This window comes from Mercenaria mercenaria, chromosome 9 (assembly GCF_021730395.1).
Source record: "Mercenaria mercenaria strain notata chromosome 9, MADL_Memer_1, whole genome shotgun sequence".
Taxonomy (NCBI): Eukaryota; Metazoa; Mollusca; class Bivalvia; order Venerida; family Veneridae; genus Mercenaria; species Mercenaria mercenaria.
This window is the reverse complement of record NC_069369.1, coordinates 56,829,339-56,849,080: the sequence shown is the minus strand read 5'-3', so window position 1 is coordinate 56,849,080 and position 19,742 is coordinate 56,829,339. Positions and strand designations below refer to the sequence as shown.

Genomic DNA, 19,742 nt, shown 5'->3' with positions numbered 1-19,742 from the left:
TTACACGTAGTGCAATATGTTCTTTTATCCATCATTTCGCGTGAAAATAGTCCAGGCACAGACATTTACACGTAGTGCACTATGTTCTTTTATCCATCAATTCGCGTGAAAATAGTCCAGGCACAGACATTTACACGTAGTGCAATATGTTCTTTTATCCATCAATTCGCGTGAAAAAAGTCCAGGCACAGACATTTTCAACCTAGTGCAGTACGTCTTTTTTCCGCCAGTTTGCATAAAATAGTTCGGGCACAGAGAGTTACCACCAAGTGCAATACGGCTTATTCTGTCAATTCACGCACAGACAATTTAGTACTAGGCTTATTCTGTCAATTCACGCACAGACAATTTAGTACTATGCCAGTTTGCATAAAATAGTTCGGGCACAGAGAGTTACCACCAAGTGCAATACGGCTTATTCTGTCAATTCACGCACAGACAATTTAGTACTATACGACTTTTTCAGTGAGTTCGCATGAAAGTAGTCTATGCATGGATAGTTACCACAGTTACCACCTAGTGCAATACTTTTATTTCTGTCATTTCGTATGGAAATTCTGAAATACAAAGCGTATATCTTTCAAAACGTTTACAGGTTTGTAAAAAAAAATCTATTAGAAGTAACAAAATAACATTGAACCAGAATTGTTCGTACGTTAGAATCATTCAGACTACTAAGCTAGGATAATTAAAGAAGTAAACAATATATTTGATAGCAAAGGTAATTTTGATAAATTTTAATAACATCATATATGTAAAAAGTTTTCAATTCAATTCATTTTACCCAAAGTACTTGAGCAAGCCGCTTTAAATGCATGACTACGCAGTAAAAAGGTTTTTAAGATGACAAAGCTTATACCTTTATCATTTATTAACAATGTACGGTATAAGACTAAATAAATATACATGTTTTCAAATAAATCTTATCATATAGATATACATTTATTACAGATTAAATTTATTTCAGTAAGTAAAACTTGACATATGGCTAATTAAAACAGTATATGATATAATTTTAAAAACGGTACAGTAAAAGCACAACAACCACGATAATCGAATCAGCATTCAAGCATTAAGGGAACTCAAAAAGAAGTAAACACTAATTTTGATATTAAACGTTGTGCTGAGAACATTACATAGAGTGATAATTTAGCATTCTTGAGCATAAAGTATAATACATGGTAATAGTTTATCAGAAAAGAACGTCACTTATCAGCCCTGAAAATAATAGGAATGTACGTACCAGTTATAATTGTCATACAAGAAGCATGAAAATCTACAAGTCTATCACATACTTTAGTACACCTTGGCTTACAAAACGTGATTTAAGTAAGGTAGATCGATGATCTAGTGGTAACACGCTTGACTGTCAATCCAGAGTTTCGGGGTTCGAATCCCAGTCCAGGCACTGGAAATTTCTGTGATGCTCTTGAGTGTCTCCCGCCTAACTTATACCCCAGTCACACATACGGCGCGGGTAGCTACGTCTAGCCACGGATAGAAACGTAGTAATCCGTATCGATCCGTACCTATGCCGTACCTTAACGTAGTTATCCGTATCAATCCGTACCAATCCGTACGGCTTAGGTACGGATCGATACGGATTACTACGTTGCTATCCGTGGCTAAACGTAGCAACCCGCGCCGTATGTGTGACTGTGGTATAAGAGGCTTGTACTGGTTCTTTCTAAGAAAGACGTATTTGTGTGTATCGGTGCTATACATCGGACACATTACAGAACTAGACAGTTAGCCGGACATGTCTGTGTATCTAAAAAGGATTTCTCTCTATCTGTTCTCGGGGCTTTATCTCACACTCTCCTTCTGGTCAGATCGCTCGTGTCTGTACTAGTAGAGGATGAATTTCGCGTCCTGTGTGGCTGCGTTTGCTATATGTAAAGCGCTTTTGAACGTGTTTATCTTGAAAAGAGCGCTATATTAATCTGATTATAATAATAATGATAATAATAATAATGATAACTTCAGAAAAGTTATAATATAAATGTTCGTACATCAAGACAATAACATGTTAAATAACCATTTAATCGAAGCATGAAAATGATAGTTATAACACATATATTTACATGAAAAAGAAACCCATGCACATTTCCGTTATAACACGGAACTCTGACGTCACGACGTCGTACTGTTTGGTTCCATACAAGTGCCGAGAAAGAGTACTGCTATATTTCATCTACTATAGTAGATAAAAGACGTTTCAGAATCGGACTGATATAATGGAATGGTGTTAAACTTAATTCGCACACACTCTTTAGGTATTGGGCATGAAAAATAACTCATTAGCTTTCTACGCGCTCCTAACTTATTCTACGGGACGTGTTACTTCCCGTATTTTAACTGTTAAAAGACAGTTACGCGTTGACGTGACGTCTTACCACTATATAAATGTTGGTGCTATACATGCGCCATGAAATCGTGCTTGCCATATTTCATTTACTTATGCACATATACAATAGAAGATATATTATAATCGAAATAATGTTTAGCAAAACCATGTTTTAAAATATCTCAGCAATTATGGGTCGCGTGTATAATTCACCTGGGCTACACCTACGTAGTAATAACAAGCAAAATATACAATTTCATTAGCCGAAAAAAAACATGTTGAAATTCTTCAAACTGTAATTGAAGTAAATACATATGAGTAAGGGATTTTATACTTGCAAAGTACAGAGTATATGAACGTATCTTTGACATGTTTGAATTTCGCTTTACATGTATTATACTCTTTATACTTTCAGCGTATATGATGCATTTTTGAAAAAAAAAGTTAGTTTTTACTTTGCTTTTTATGAGTTTAAATGGTATGGATGTTGTTTTTTTTTTTTTTTTTCAATTTAAAAACTATATATTTTATCATTAAATACCAAAAAACTAGATTATATTCTTTCGTGTCAAAACAAAGAATGTGAAGTGCGATTGGTTTTATGAAAAAAGTAAACAAGATCAAATATATACAGAGTGACTTCTGGTGTCCGTTACTTATTTTTTGACATGTTTTTTTTTCACAGAAGACATAAGATATGATTAAATATTTCAAATTTTAGTCACTCTAAGTTAACGCATCTGTTAGAATTATCAGCAGGATTCCATAATTAAACGCTCGCATTTATCTTTATATTAGATGATATATGCCCTTAAGTGGAATCATAATGTATGAAATATGTACCATTATAGCATAAGTTTGGAATTGTAGCTGTAGTAGGTATGCACAATGGCTTTTGTTATCAGCATTTGCATTCAATAAAATGTTACATAGTTAGATTTTCATGAACAGCAATATGAAAATGAGACGCTACAATTCATACAACATTGATCCCAGTAATGGTGTGGTCAAAGGCGCCTTTATTCCAATTTTACATTCGAATCCGGTGCCTAACGGCACTACAGTAAAAGAAAAACACAGTGTTTCATTATCACAGTATTTCGCACATGCAACTACGGTGTGCACTGTGGTAGTTCGGATAACATCCAGAATATTTCCAAATGTGACATCCTTTTCCGTCCTTGTGTAGCGGTAGCATCTGTCTGATACTTCATACAGCGGACTATATTCAGCAGCTGCAAAATAAAAAGATAAACACTTATTATAATTAGTCTGACAAATTGCACGATTCTAAATGTTAATTGAATGTTGGCGGGTGATATTAGGTTGTATTAATATTTAGAACAAAAAGTTTTGTCGAAACTAAAAACCAAATTGCAGAAAAGCCAAATAAGGCAATGTTTTCGTTAAGAAAAATAACTAGAGCACTAAATTTATCCTATGATTTGCAAATTGATTTATTTAATAAAGCTATTAAACCCATTTTGTTATACGGATGTGAAATATGGGGATTTTCCAATAATAATGATATGGAGAAGGTACAACTAACTAAAACTTATAGTTAACTTGTAACGGCAACACCATCACATATGGTGAACAAGGAGTTAAACCCCTCCAATTATATATTGATTCCAGAATGGTTAGTTATTAGAGTAAACTTACTGATTTTACAAGTTACAAACTATCCAATGATATGTATATAATCTTAAATGGACTCCAGGAACTTGGGAAATTAAGATCAAAGTGGCTGATGTATATCAAAAAATAAGGTAATGAAAAATGGATTTGGAAATATATGGGAAAATCAATCTGAAATGAACAGAAAATGGTTTCCTCTGGCTTTTAAACAAAAGATTCATGATCAATTACAGTTACAAGAATGGAATGATTTAATATAAAAAACAACTAGTAGTTATAACTACATTATTTAAAGGCAGATTTGAAATGAACAGGTATCTTTACTCCCTTCCTGATTATGTTTTGTAAAATTATAACAGCCTTTAGAACAAAATCATAGACTCCCTGTTGAAACAGAAAGATGGACAGGTGTCTCATTAGCTGAACGGAAATATAAATATTTTCTTTGTGGACTTAACGAACTTGGAGATGAATTTCATTATTTACCTTAATGTTATTTTTTTTTCTGTTTGTAAGAAAACAGTTTAAACAATACCATTAAAGAAATCCAAATGTCATAAAATTGTCACAGCTGTTGAACACTGAACAAAAATGTAAATTAATTAGCTATAGACTATGCAATTTTTGGATACTATTATGAAAACTGTAAGAAATAACCCTTAAGGTATTAGGCCCATAATAGGGTACCTCCTTTTTGAAGAGTATTCAATTCCTACCATAAACCTACTTTCACAGCAATTTTCAGGGGGGGCGTAGGTTCAAGCCCTACTGGGATCAATTTTTTTTCCTTATTTTCCTTTTTTTTTTAAGTAAGTTTTTACTTCTTTCAAGACTTGTTATTGATTTATTGTACAAAAAAATCATTTGATATGCGATTTCTTGCTGTTCAAAGTGAATTTACCTCTAAAACAGAGGGGGTAGAGTTAGATATCTTTAAAAATACTGAGTTACATGCGGTAAAAGTTCTCTATTTTGCCTTCGTTCTTTAGATTACATATTGTGGAAGAAATATAGGTAGGTTTTACTTCTGCCCCAAGTTTATTTTTGAATGAAGTGAGCAAAATTCAAAACAGACCCGCAGGATTCGACCATATTTTTTCAATATTGGAGTTGGAATTCTTGCTGATTAAATCCGTTTACTTGAGGCACCCTAGAAAAAATGATACTGAAAGTTTTTATTTTAAGTTTTTATGATTGTTTACCAATAGTTTGATGTTTTTTTCATAAAAAATAATGGAATAACGAATTCTCTGAAAACATTTTGGATAAAGGCCACCACTTTGAAATTTGTCTCTACTTGAGCTTTAGGAAATACCATAAATTACACAAAATTTATAAAAAACGGCACGGTAAAAGTTTTAAAAAAATTGCACTGTAAGAATATACCAAGCAAATGCCATTTTTTTTAGACATTACTATTAGGGGCCTAATACCTTAACAATGTCCAAATACAACTTTTTAATTTCATTAAATGTATGAAAAATTATAATGCTGTTTTACAGTTATACTTCTCGTCACTTAAACTTTAATCATTATTATGCTATGTTACTTTATTGTGTTAATACTTGGTCCATTTTTATGCTGTGTTCATTCACTGTGCTTGAATTATTCTTATGCTATGTTTGCTTACTATATTTATGCTAGAATCAGTGCTATGCTATGTTTGTTTATCATTTACTATGCTTGAATCACTATTATACAATGTTTGTCTACCACATTTATGCTAGAATCATTACTATGCTATGTTTGTCTATCACATTTATGCTAGAATCATTACTATGCTATGTTTGTGTATCACTCTTATCCCAGAATCATTATACATATGCTATATTTGAGGGCTGTTGAACATTTCATTGCGTCTCATGAACAGACTCACTCATACCGAGTATTCTATCATTTTACTTCGTTGTCTTCTGTAGAGGATATTCTTTTTACGTTTTATCATTTAACGTGCCGTGTAACGGCCGTAAATAGTCCCCCTGTACTTTTTACTCAATGTTTCTGGTCCTTTGAAAACATGGAGACATATTAATGTGCCTGGATAAAAGGATGCTGCTTACGTCGAGTAAAGGGCGTGGGGGATAATGAAAATTTCATTTACACTCATAAATAGACCCATTCAAACCGAGGACGTTATCTTTCCGCTATGAAATGAAAAGGATTTTGATTTTATGTTTAATTTACTGTGCTTGATTGTGAGATAATATATGGTGTAGAAGTTGACTGATGATAAATAGCAATGAAATTTACACGAACTAACGTTTTTGTAATACAATTTCATAATTCAAAGAAGTTTATCTCTTCACTTTTAATCAGTCAATTGTGTTTCATTATGCTGTATACTGTAAACAAATCCTCATAAAGGCGTATATACCCACACATGGAATTCCAAATGTCAGCGTTTAACTATAGACTTTGTTAAGACTTTATTTATTTTAGGCCTTTATAGAAACAGTTCATCGTAGCAAAAATGAAACTTCTCTTTTGAACTTCAATGCAAAATCATTATCAGACTTTATGAAAATCGAGAGTAAAAGAAGTTCAAAAGTTACAATGAAATACCTGAAAAAGGCACTGTAATGGGTGGTAGCGCTGATGTTGTTGTCAGTCGCTCCGTGGTCGTTGTAGTCGTTGGTTGTTCCGTGGTCGTTGTAGTCGTTGGCTGCTCCGTTGTCGTTGTAGTAGTTGGTTGCTCCGTGGTCGTTGTAGTCGTTGGCTGCTCCGTTGTCGTTGTAGTAGTTGGTTGCTCCATGGTCGTTGTAGTAGTTGGTTGCTCCGTGGTTGTTGTAGTAGTTGGTTGCTCCGTTGCCGTTGTGGTAGTCGGTTGCTCCGTGGTCGTTGTAGTCGTTGGCTCCGTTGTCGTTGTAGTAGTTTGTCTCTCCGTGGTCGTCGTGGAAGTTGTAGTTGTTGGCTGTGTTGCGCAATGATTATCATAAGTTGTACCGATGGCCTCTCTGCATGGAACAATTTGAAGGCAAGCTAGTCTGCCAGAAAATGGATTGGTTCCGTCAAAATCAGCACCTATACGTATAGTACCTGGAAAAATTGTTAGTTTGTCTTTCACAATAGTGCCGATAGCTTTATAATTTCCAGTAATATTAAGGTACAATGCTGGTCCATCTTTGTTTAAGTCTTTCTCATAACTAACGCTGTACCATTCCGAAGCAAGGATGGGTGTATCTTCGAACGCTACTGACCCAAAATCCGTGTAATGTATTTTAATAAATCCACTTGAAACAGTAATTTTCAGTTCTCTGATCTCGTCCGTTGTTGGCATTCCGTTATATGTATCGCTTCTGTAATGTAATATTGTTCCAGACTGGATGTTGTCGAAGTATGCATAAAAAATAATTGAGTAATCGCCATTAATGTTGGTTATACTAGCATGATTGGGCACATTTATTTCCACAAATGAGTCTGCCACCCCTGAAAAGTTCATAGCTGAATTCATTCCAATAGCTGTGTAGCCGGTGCTATATGAGACAGTTCCAAGAACTCCTGAATTGGCGTTTGTCATCACTTCTTCATACCCATTGCCTGTACCCAGCGGCCATACTAGAGTAGGTGGATCCGTGCAAGGCGGAGCAGTACATCCTGTTCACAAAAAATGTATCAACTCTTTCCACAATGTTCAAGATAATGACTAACATTTATTGTGCATTGTACATGGTATTAAGAAATGTAGAAGTAGTGTGAAAAGGCTTAGTGTAAAAAATGTTTATAGTTAATACAGCAATTAAATCAGTCTCAGTTAAACCGAGTCTGCTATTATGATGCCTGATTGCGTTCTTTTCACACATTTTATTAACTGTCATAACAGCAGTCATTAAGTGTTGTGTGGCGGCTGTAAAAGGTATCCTGTATTTGAACTCAGTGATATATTTTCTGGTCCTTTGGGATCATGGAGTACATTCATTTTACTCAAATAGAATTCAGATTAAGCCGATGCTAGAGGCGTGAGGAATATTGCATATTTGAGCCGTGTCATGACAAAACCAACATAGTGGCTTTGCGACCAGCACGGATCCAGACCAGCCTGCGCATCCGCGCAGTCTGGTCAGGATCCATGCTGTTCGCTAACAGTTTCTCTAATTGCAATAGGCTTTGAAAGCGAACAGCATGGATCCTGACCAGACTGCGCGGATGCGCAGGCTGGTCTGGATCCATGCTGGTCGCAAAGCCACTATGTTGGTTTTCTCATGGCACGGCTCATTTCATTTCCTCTCATGAACAGACTCAATAAAACCGAGTCTGCTATTGTTGCTAAGCTGCGTTCTATGCTTCCAAAGGATCTTTTCACAGATTTTATTAATCAAATTGAGCATATCTGAACGATTCGTATATCCATATATCACTCCAAATGTTGTTATTTGTTTGAATGAAAACTGAACGGAAGAGGTACTAAAATGTGCTATTGCCTCCTTAGTTCTTATGAAATGACTATATGTCCTATTGACCATATATCCGGGTGAATACGGATGTAACTTGAAAACGAGTCAATAGTCCATTTTTCCGTTGTCATGCCAACTAGTCCATTGCGAGACAATATGTAGATGGAGTATATTTAAGCGTCTCATTAAAAGTCATATACCAAATGATACGTATTCATATTAATTCAACTTATAGTTTTATCAACATTCACCTGGTGCACAAAACAGTAATAGAAATGAGCCGCGCCATGAGAAAACCAACATAGTGGCTTTGCGACCAGCATGGATCCAGACAAGCCTGCGCATCCGCGATCCATGCTGTTCGCTAATGGCTTCTCTAATTGCAATAGGCTTTGAAAGCGAACAGCATGGATCCTGACCAGACTGCGCGGGTGCGCAGGCTGGTCTGGATCCATGCTGGTCGCAGAGTCACTATGTTGGTTTTCTCATGGCTCGGCTCAAATGACATAACGTCCGCGCGCAAAAGCGCTGCATCTTCATCTAATGTCTATTCGTTGAAAGATATTTTTATACGGAAACAAACACATATTCTCAGTCAATTTCACCATGTGACAAACATTATATAGTTTCAAGAGAAATAACGTTACGTCTTTACAAAAGAAATAGGTTTTCATCTTTCATGAAACACATTCAAATTGAGCACATTATCACTACTGCGCCCTCCTGATCCATTCGCATCTCAACTCCAAACGAAGACTTTATTCAACGACAAATAGCTGTTTAGGATATATCATTTTTTCAAATATAATCTATTTGAGTTTGTATCAATTCCAAGAAGGCAAACAAGCAGGTGGAAAATGGACAATGGAAAATATAGGAGCAAAAATCCATAAAATAAATTATAAAAATACCTGTTACGGCGATCGAGAACAGAAGAAGCCGAATGCTCATCATCCTGAAACTCGGTCTGAAACATACAGTCTTATTTAAAAGTAGGCAATGTAGAATGCACCAATTTATCAACCGCTTATAAAATTACATATATTAACTACTTCTTCGAAAATAATCTGTTTCATTCATGGATATTTCGGTCAAATAATTAAAGAAAAATAAAATTCTTTTAATTTTAAAAGAAAAGAAAATGCCCATTATGAAAAAAACAACAACAGAAATTCATTATGAGAAATTGACAACATCAGAATTACTAAACGTGTCCTCGGGCTTTACAAGTATTTTTAACTGATCTATGTATGACATGTAAGTAACAGTCTAAAAGCAGTTGTAGAAAATATATTCCATATCATTTTTTTTGTACTTTTGTCGTACAAACACTGAGCAAAAATTGCATGGTTTGCCACGTATTTTCACGACTAAATATGCTAGTTAGGGGTTTTAAAGATGCATTTTAAAAAGAAACCTTTTGCTTTTATAATCTAACGCTATTTTTAAAGTACTTAAATTATGACTTTATTTCAAAAGTAACGAATTTAACTTTAACAATAGCGACAGGTCCGGTAAATATTCCATACATCGTCTTGTATACGAGTTTATTTCTCTGAAAAACACAAACACTAGTAGAAACGTAATAAATTGTTGATACAAAGTAAAATATTACTCAATACTGAATACAACTTATCATCCTTTATATTTACCTTAAAAAATGTATCACTTCAAAACTAGCTTTTACTGTTTGAATGTCTAGCAGCTACCTGAAGCTGACTGGCAACACAATCTAACAACCAATAAAGTTAAATAACATTGTTCCTAACAGCATGGAAAACAAGGAGTTTCCTGCCCTAAGTGAAAGCATACAAAGCACTAAAACAGATAACAAACGAACAAAAAGCGTAGCCGGATATAGTTTTAAAGGAAAGAAATCAGAATCCATTATGATTAAAGCGAAGATTGGTAAGGTATTATACACTGGCACAAAAAAAATCCTTGTAGGAGCATTTGTATATTTAAATACGCAAAACGGAGAACAGATTATATTGAAATAAATTTCCTTTGGTTATCAAAGGAAAAAATTAGGTTAACAGACGGTCTATTATTTTGTAAACGCGTTCGGTTACGCAATTTCTCAGTCATATAAACGACGATGTCTACATGTAGTAGCGAGCACAATGCCCAACGTTATACATGTAGTGCTGCCCCATTGAAATATCAAGCCCTAGGCAAGTGACATAATGCCCAACCCAATTACATTATACTTGCATCATGATTACTACTCCTAGTACTATTATCTTAATGCTGAGCGCCAAGTATCTTTCTTCACGTCTTTAGTATGACGCAGTCAGGAGGCGAACCCACGACCTCCCGCCCTCGAAGCGGGCGCTCTACCACTAGGCTACCGAGACGGTGGTCGACCATCATATAGAACTTCAAGTGATTAGGATCATGGATAAAGTTACACAAACTTCGCGTTTAGCCAACCGCATATCGTAGATCCTGAAATTTGCTATCATATGAATTATAGTGAATCATTATCATTTTGATGATGATGAGGCAGCGATTACTCAAGACCAGCACTAAAAATATTTTCCTCATACTATCTTCGTACGCATTATAGTGTGTATGTTTACACACTGTTAAGATACTCGGCCCTAAACGACAAACGGACATTTCCGTTCAGTTACATATTCCCTGTATCCGATTTCGGTACTGTGCGTTATAAACAGAAAGCCAGCTGCTCGTATGAACTACATTATCGGGAAAAGAATGCCTAACCCCTATATAAGAATATGTAATTCGGTGGGAAACTATCGAATTTCCAAGACCTTAATGCGTTTCTATACAACTGATAACAGATCAGAAAAGCCACTGTGCATGTCATACCCTACCCCTACACATGCTATACCCTACCTCTATACAGGCTTTACCCTACCCCTAGGTATACTATAAGAACCTTGGTTATGAACGGGAAAATATACTAGCCCATTTCAATCGCATATTTTTCATCTAAAACGTGCAGTGCGGTAAATGGGTACTATGTATATTGAACAAGTGGTAATATATCTTCCATCGTGCATTGGTCACATTGCCTTTATATTTCGTATCGTAGAGACACTCCACATAGTTTATGTTTTCATCAATCTTACAGAAAACAAAACTTTGATGAACTCCCCTTATGTAGTTGTAAATAGTATGTCCATTGCATTTAAGTGTTCGCCTTTCACCTATCGGCCTCAAAAAAGTACTTGTATACTTAAACGATTAAGACACGTACATCTGTAGGCTGTTCCAACAAGACCCCTAACATTTACCTATCGCACACAGAGTCCTGAAACTTTGTTGAAAAGAGTTCAATTGTTAAGCCACATCATGTAAAAACTGTTCATGTTTTTTTTCTATAATTATGTCAATTTTATGACAATAATGTTTTTTTCTCCGTGTGTAAAAATCGGGCATATTCACAATTTTTGGAGAAAAAAAAAAGAAATTCAAAATCTACATTTTTTAAAAGGATTTACACTTGGCGAAGTCCTGAGCAACGGAAGTAAAATTTCGCGCATGCGCACTCTACGTTGGACAAAAAGACATGCCTGCACAATATAAACTACGTTAAAGTTATGCCACATTTCAGTCTTTTCGATCAATATGAGTCTGTATAATAATAATAAATTACCACTGTAGGACAAAGGAAAATATATGTAAATCTTTGCACATCCACATCTGCCTTGCTCAAAATGAGAAACTTTAACTAATGAGAAGTTAAAGTATAGATTTTAAAAATTCAAAAAAATAAAATTTTACGACGGGGTTACAGATTTATTCCAACTGATGTACCCGTCCCCCATCCCCGCACTCACACCTATAAAGTCCCATACAGTCCCCCTTGCTAACTTTAACAAAAACGGACACAATCCCTCCTTTGAATTTATATCCAATTATACCCAATTTTTAAAAGGAAAACTAGCCTTATGTCTTAAGGATTCGATGGATATTTGACGTTTTGAAATTTGAACATCACCAAATCACAGAAGGAAAGAGGGTCCTCCATGGCCGAGTGGTTAAGGTCGCTGACTTCAAATCACTTGCCCCTCATCGATGTGGGTTCGAGCCTCACTCGGGGCGGTGAATTCTTCATGTGAGGAAGCCATCCAGCTGGCTTACGGAAGGTCGGTGGTTCTACCCAGGTGCCCGCTCGTGATGCAATAATGCACGAAGGAGCATATGGGGTCTTCCTCCACCATCAAAGCTGGAAAAGTCGCCATATGACCTAAAATGCGTCGGTGCGACGTTAACCTCGCCCCCCCCCCCCCCCCCCCAAAAAAAAAAAAAAAAACAGAAGGAAAGAGGTGTTTTACCAGAAAATTGCACAGCATTTAAAATAAGTACAATATTCTAAAAAACAATTGTCAATTTACTGTTGGATTGTTGAATTCCAGAAAAGGGACCACATCTAGGGGTCACTCTTCTGGACAGTGTAGCGCCTTTAAAGTCTCACCATTTGCAAAGAAATGTTTGATGCATTGGCAACAATGTACGAGTGCTCAAATTTCGAATGACTTGGTTAAACATCGTTTTCACACGTTTTGCAAATTGTTTATTTTATTTCTTTACAAATGGAATTCTTTTTCAAAGGGGGACAACTTCTTGAAAATATTTGATGTTCAGGACACTACCAAAATATAGTATAAGTATAGATCCACAATGAAATAAAAACAGAAACTGGCTTACATAAAACATGAAAATTGCACTTTAGAGGATTTATTTCTATCTATCTGTCATTATCTGACTAGCCCAGAAGTACTGCTTGATTACCTATTTAGTACTATTATATCTATAAATACTCAATGAAACGTGAAGGAAAGATAGAACTCAAGGCTAACATTAAACCCCGATTTTTGTGGGTATCATCAAAAGAGGCATTTTCTGATTTGAGTTGTATCTGTGGTAGTTCTATAGTAAGAACAGTCTTTCGTTAGGTTAAAAATTTCAAGTGGGTCAAAAAAGTCTTCAAGACAGTAACCGTCCAGGTAGTCTCGTTGTAGCAGCAACAAAAGAAAAACATTGTTGCCGTGATGGGTATGGTAGAAGAAATGGCCGATTTACTATTTCCAGTATAGCTCACACCAGATCTATAGGCATTTCAGTCGGCCTGTCCGTCATATTCTGACTGACCGTTTGAAATCAAAGAAGGTTTGAGCTAGATGGGTCCCCCATTTGTAGACATCGGACCATGCGTCCATGCGTTTAGACTGCGCCGAAAAACTGATAAAAACATAAAAATTGTGAACTTAAAGACAATTTCCGAGTTGCTCACTGGGATGGGATGGATGAAACTTTGATTCATCATTTTAAGCTCCAGCGATGCATATATAAAACATAACAAAAATATACGTATCTCATCATACACCACGTGTATTAATACATACTCCTTTCTTTCACACCGGACTGGCGTTTCCGGTGATTTTACCCATGCCGCCAAAACCCATCTGGCACCCCCCATTCCAGATGACTCTCGTGCTGTTAATGACAACTAGTGGTCCATGCACTGATAAAATATTGTTTATGTAAAAATACGAAAAAAGCAGGTACCTTGATAATTTCTCTTTGTTCCTTACAGTATATTTCTCGATTCAAAATACGTTAGATTACCATTAAAACTTAACGTTACGCTACAAAAGACAAAACTAAAGTGGAACTTTGTTATTGTGCGTAACGCAAAACATCATGACGACACTTCTGCTTACGGACGTTAATTTCCCGCGCTTTGTGTTCATTCTCCTCTATAAGAAAGAGTGCTAAAAGAAACTATGTCTACCTTTTGTAAAATAGGGTCTGCAAGAAAAAAGTCTGCCAGAATAAAATGCAAACATGTATACGATATGCAAGAAAAAATATCAGTCATGTGTTTACGAATCAGATGGAAATATCCGTCCCTCGGCCACCTGCGCATGGGCGGTAATTCGGCAAGCCTCATTACCGCCCAATGCGCAGGTGCCCTCGGGACGGATATTTCTATCCGATTCGTAAACATATGACAGATATTATTATTCTACTCCCCGTTAAGTTACAATGGAACCGGAAACGTCAATATTTTTTCCAAACACTGATGCCTGAATTACATATCGGGTGCGTGAAGTAATTTGTTGTGTGTCATTGCATTAATTCTTTTGTCAATCTTATTTGGGCTATTGAACAATTTCATAATGTTTACATTACATTTATACGTGTACATACGTATGTAACAAAAAGGTCAGCATCTTTACATCCTCATAAAGTCGCGCAATATTTCCGTTGCAGAAGTCGTGCATAACTAATAATAATAATATAAAACTACTAACCTATAATCATTAATCCGGGCTAGGCCTTTTGAAATTATTTCGAATTGTACTTTTTCGATATGCTTTAAATTATTTCTTAAATGAAAGAAAAAGCAATATAAGGGCAAATATTTGTGCAACTTATTTTACAGCAATTGCGTATTTGTTTTATAGAAATGGTTTTAGAATCTTTGTTATTTATTTATTCGCACCAGCATTTTTACTTGTTTCCAATTTAATGATAAGAACAGACGTTCCTATAAATGGTAAGAAGCATGTTATAGTCGTTCAGAAAGACTGACACTAATTGTGTTTGCTCATTAATTTTACAATTTAGTCATTGGCAGAGCTGAGTTTTTTACCATCTACAAATATAAGCTCTAGATATAAAAGAGACAGCAGCAGGAAATCGCCAACCAATGCCTGCCTGGAACCTAAGGTAATAGAAATTTCTTACAGTTTACTTTTTAACGCATTTACACATTTTTTAATTCGTAGAATTACACGGAAATGACAAAAATATTTAATAAGACATATGTTACTGTTTGAATACGCTTTAATTTGTAATTAACCTTTAGCATGCTAGATAAATTGTCATCTGCTGGAAATGTCGTCTGCTAAAATTGTAAAGTTCATTCAATTTGCTCCAGAATTGGAAGAAATATTGTCAGAGTAGCAAACAGCTTGGAACCTGATCAGACGCCGATTTAATCGGCGTCTGATCTGGTTCCAAGCTGTTTGCAAAGGCTGTTAAATTCGCCTGCAGCAGGCTAAGGGTTAAGACAGTGCGCGTGATTATAATGATAATTAAGATATCCTCTTTGGTAGGGGTTGGTGCTGAGTTGTAACATGCTTTTTCGATCTTATTTATGTCACGAAAATTTATTTGTTTCATTAGTGAAGCCTGATTATGTAAATTCAAACTCATAGCGTAACTGTCCTGTCGTACTGTGTAAAAAATAACAAAATCCTTCCGAGAGTATTTTAATTATTGTCTAGTTTTGCAAGGAAGTCAATTAAGAAATAATAAGTTCCCAAACGTGGTTTATCGTAGAATAACCCGAGTTTTGAGTTCTTATGCGTAAGAATATATCACGAAGGCCGTAGACCTGAGTGATATATTGTTTCGCATAAGAATGAAAAACTTGGGTTATTCTACGATAAATCACACTTGGGAACTTATTATTTCGATTCTAACACGACATACTAGTATCAACAGTGTTAGAAAAAATGGTAACTACATTTTACGACCGTGCTACGCACCTGGATCGGACGAAGTCATTGCACGCGAGTGGTTTATTGCAGAATAACCCGAGATAGATTTTGTATGTAGGTTATTTGCTGGTCATGTTAGAATTAGAAATGTAAGCTAGTTAAAGTTGTGTCTTGTACTTGTACAGTCCAGCTTCCCTTTGCACCCTGCACTCTTGTGTAGTGTGCATTTTGAATAAATTTCATTCAGTACTGTTAGCATCATGACACGGACAATCTAAGTGAAATTATTAAAGGTAAGCATGATAAAGTTATGGTCCTGGCACACTGCACTTTCTCCCGATGTCATCTACCATTTTGCAGAAGTTCGACAAATTCCACTGAGAATGTTGGAGTTATTCTCTGGGAAAAACGATACGAGTAAAATTTATAAAGGAACATAATCTTAAAAAGTAAGCATTGCAGAGTTATGATTCTTGTTCATTATATTTTAAATCCCATCAAAAACGTTTAGAGTGATGTCCCAAATAAGTTAATTAAATAAAGGCTGATAATTCAAAGTTAGTAAGGTGGTGATTAGTCATTCCTATAGGTCTGTAAGCAGAACAAAAAATGTTACATAATAAAAAAAAATACAATTAGGAATCAGGATCCAGTCACTACATTTAATTGCCATACTAACTATTATATTATTTGCTAGGAATAGTATCTACATATACTTGTAATAAAATTGTAGGAAGTGAACACAGTAATTGTTATCGTTGGTTTGAGATTTTTTATTCACCTGTGACATGTCTAATGTTTTAGTTCCGTTTATTATCAAAGGTAAGAAATAAAAGAAATTCCGTGAGTGAAATAACTGCTCGAGCGAGAGCATGCTACCTTGTGTGGTAAAACAACAATTTTGCATGTCCGATCAAAATAGTCTGAGTCTGTACAACAGACACGCACATACAGACAGTTGTTTCAAATATTTGTCATGAATATTGCAACAATGAAATACTAAACTATGAAACATGAAACTAAACGCTTTTATTCATTTATATTACAGGATGATGAAAGCTACATTGTTGATACTGTTGTTCTCAATAAATGGTAAATCTTACTACATAACTGAGCCGCGCCATGAGAAAACCAGCATAAAGCATTTGCGACCAGCATGGATTCAGACCAGCGCAGGATCCATGCTGTTCGCTAACGGTTTCTCTGATTGCAATAGGCTTTAAAAGCGAACAGCATGGATCCTGACCAGACTGCGCGCAGGCTGGTCTGAGTCCATGCTGGTCGCAAATGCACTTTGTTGGTTTTCTCATGGTGCGGCTCATATGTATTTAATAATAAGATACGTTTTAATCAGATAATGAGTTTTAATTGCTTCATTAATAAACAACCACATTGTAATCGATTACCTAACTGTTCTCACATTGTCGAAATTAAACGTTTATTTGCAAATTCATTGAATGTTACTGAATTAAGGTCCTTGACAAGAAAACATATGGTAAAAGGGTCGCCTTTTCTGTCCCCAATTATGCGTTATTAATAAATGGTAGACATTGCTTCTGTTTCTAAAAGGATATCAGGCAAAGAAAATATATGAATGCTCGCCAGATGATCCTGTATATGTTTGGCCACTTAGTTTTGGTACCGACATAACCGAAATCATGACAAATACATCAGACGGCGAGATTGGAACAATTACATATGAAATCGGTGCCATTGATCATGGAATAAAGTCTGCAATTGGGTTCACCGGCGAAACAAGTTCTTCTGTAACATTAGTCGTTCCAGAACATGATGTCTTTCTTGACGACTACACCATACTCTTTTATCTATATGTTACGGATACTTCAACGGGCACCCTACTACAATATAAAAGTGATTTGAACAGTCAACTAGACGATATTGAACAGTTCAAAGTTTCAATACTTAATGGTAACATTTTAGTAGATATCGTAGATTATGGGTCTGTTACTTTTCTAACAAATATCAGAGCTGGAGTTTGGAACAACATAATGCTCGGACGCGACTTTAGCAAGGACAGTATTAAACTGTATATGAACAGAACTGAGTTCGTAGAACTTACTGTCAATGATCAACTGTATGACAAACCGACAAATTCTCCAGGAACTTTATTTCTTGGCAGTGATATTTATGGCACAAACCGATTTACTGGTAGTATTTCTTGCCTCCAAATAATACCATGTAAAATTGCAATCGATTTGAAATATGACAGTTACTGTAGAACTGACAACATAACGAGATCGTCGAACACAGTCCCGACTTCGACAGAATCAACAAATCTCACCACTGGTTTCACATTTACAACGACTGCAACATCTTTTACTTCTATTCCGCCATCAACGCCAGGAAGCACCACTGCAACATCAGGTATATGTCGTTTTCTGTTTCATTTTACATTTGTCTTAAAGGAACAATCATCTTCGGTAAGTGTTTAGAAGTTAAGAAAGACGTTTAAAGACTCATTGTTATTAAAAAACCAAGTATTTTACATTTACAACGGCTGCAACAACAGTTACTTCTATTCTGCCATCGACGTCAGGAAGCACCATTGCAACCTCAGTCTATTCGTTGACAAGTAAGTAAATGTCGTTTTCGAATTCATTTTGTATTTGTCTTATAGCAACAATCATTTTAGGTAAGAGTTTAGAAATTAAAAAAGACGTTTAAAGACTCATTATTATTAAAAAAACAAAGTATTTTAATGTGTGCAAATTATTATAAAGTATGCACTCAGTAATGACATACATTTTGTTTCTGAAACAACCAGTCAGAAAATGATCTGAAAACCGTATTCAAATTCGGGATGAAGTTCCCTTATCTACAGACGACCTACATAAGCACTAAGGGAATATAGAAACGATATTTTTAGTAAAATGTATTTTACACTGACGAGAAAAAGAAACGCCTCAATCAAACTCACCGTATTTTTGTTAACCGTGTTTCAAAATTAGAAAAGAACAGTTTCATTCGCAAATCGGACTATTTAAAAAGGTTGAGGCTTATTAGACAGCATTTCATGGTCGCATTATGCTTCAAATCTCGATTTTCAAAAGGCTGGTCAGAGGAATTACACTGACACAATCCGTAACGCGTAGGCCACCTGAACTGGTAACCACAGCAGCAAGACGTCGTCCCATGGACCGTTGACGTTGACGTAATCGCCGTCAAAGGTAATCTTTGACGTGTTCAATCAGATTGCAGTTCAAGGCTAAACATCAATGTTGCTCGTCTGTAAAATGTTCCTTGTGACACGTGCAACGTGAGGACGCGCCTTGTCATGCTGAAAGACCAAGACTTGACTTTGACGGAATATAGGGACAATTACAGGAGGTAATATCTGGTCGATGTAACGTCTGGTTGTGAGATTATCTTGGCAAACGACGAGATGGGACTTAAAACTATAGTTGATGGCTGCCCAGACCATAACTCCACCCCACAGTAAGGATTGTGTTTCACAACCTATTTGTTAGCGAAGCATTCATGATGTCGTTTATAGACACGAATACGTCCGTCGTTGAAACGAGACTCATCACTAAAAGCTACGTCCGCTATGGTTGCGTGTCCATATTAGACGTTTGTGATAGTGACTTAGCGTAAGAACTAGGCCGCGGCAGGGCATGCAGCAGAGAATTTCCCGTTCACTAAGCCGATTTCTTATATCGACTTATAGACCGTCGTCGGTTACCTACCTGGTATCAGTCGTCACAAATCTGCCAGGCAAATTGCGTTCACGTATTTAACTGTCCTGTTGTACTGACGTTCACATGGTCTGTCCAAACGGGGGGCCTATTGACAAGCGTTCCTTTGTCTCGGACACGTCTACCTAGATGCAGCATTGTCGAACGAGAGACATCTAAATGAGCC

At 36.0% G+C, this 19,742-nt stretch overlaps 1 protein-coding gene across 1 annotated transcript; it reads right to left on the bottom strand.

Moving 5' to 3' along the window:
* Positions 1-2,881: 2,881 nt before the first annotated feature.
* On the bottom strand, positions 2,882-9,347 carry LOC123548007 (uncharacterized). The gene is made up of 3 exons (XM_045335254.2): positions 9,288-9,347; positions 6,548-7,579; positions 2,882-3,582 (listed from the first exon to the last, which is right to left on the bottom strand). Exons 1-3 carry the CDS (start codon positions 9,328-9,330, stop codon positions 3,317-3,319), a joined length of 1,341 nt encoding a protein of 446 aa, XP_045191189.2. The 5' UTR covers positions 9,331-9,347; the 3' UTR covers positions 2,882-3,316.
* Between the last annotated feature and the right edge of the window lie 10,395 nt (positions 9,348-19,742).

Bases quoted from the DNA above. Each gene is read 5' to 3' on its own strand.
- LOC123548007 (XM_045335254.2), bottom strand. From the start codon at position 9,330: ATGATGAGCATTCGGCTTCTTCTGTTCTCGATCGCCGTAACAG. The intron at 7,580-9,287 runs GTATTTTTATAA...TTTTGTGAACAG, and splicing joins GTTCTCGATCGCCGTAACAG to GATGTACTGCTCCGCCTTGC. The intron at 3,583-6,547 runs GTATTTCATTGT...TTTATTTTGCAG, and splicing joins CATTACAGTGCCTTTTTCAG to CTGCTGAATATAGTCCGCTG.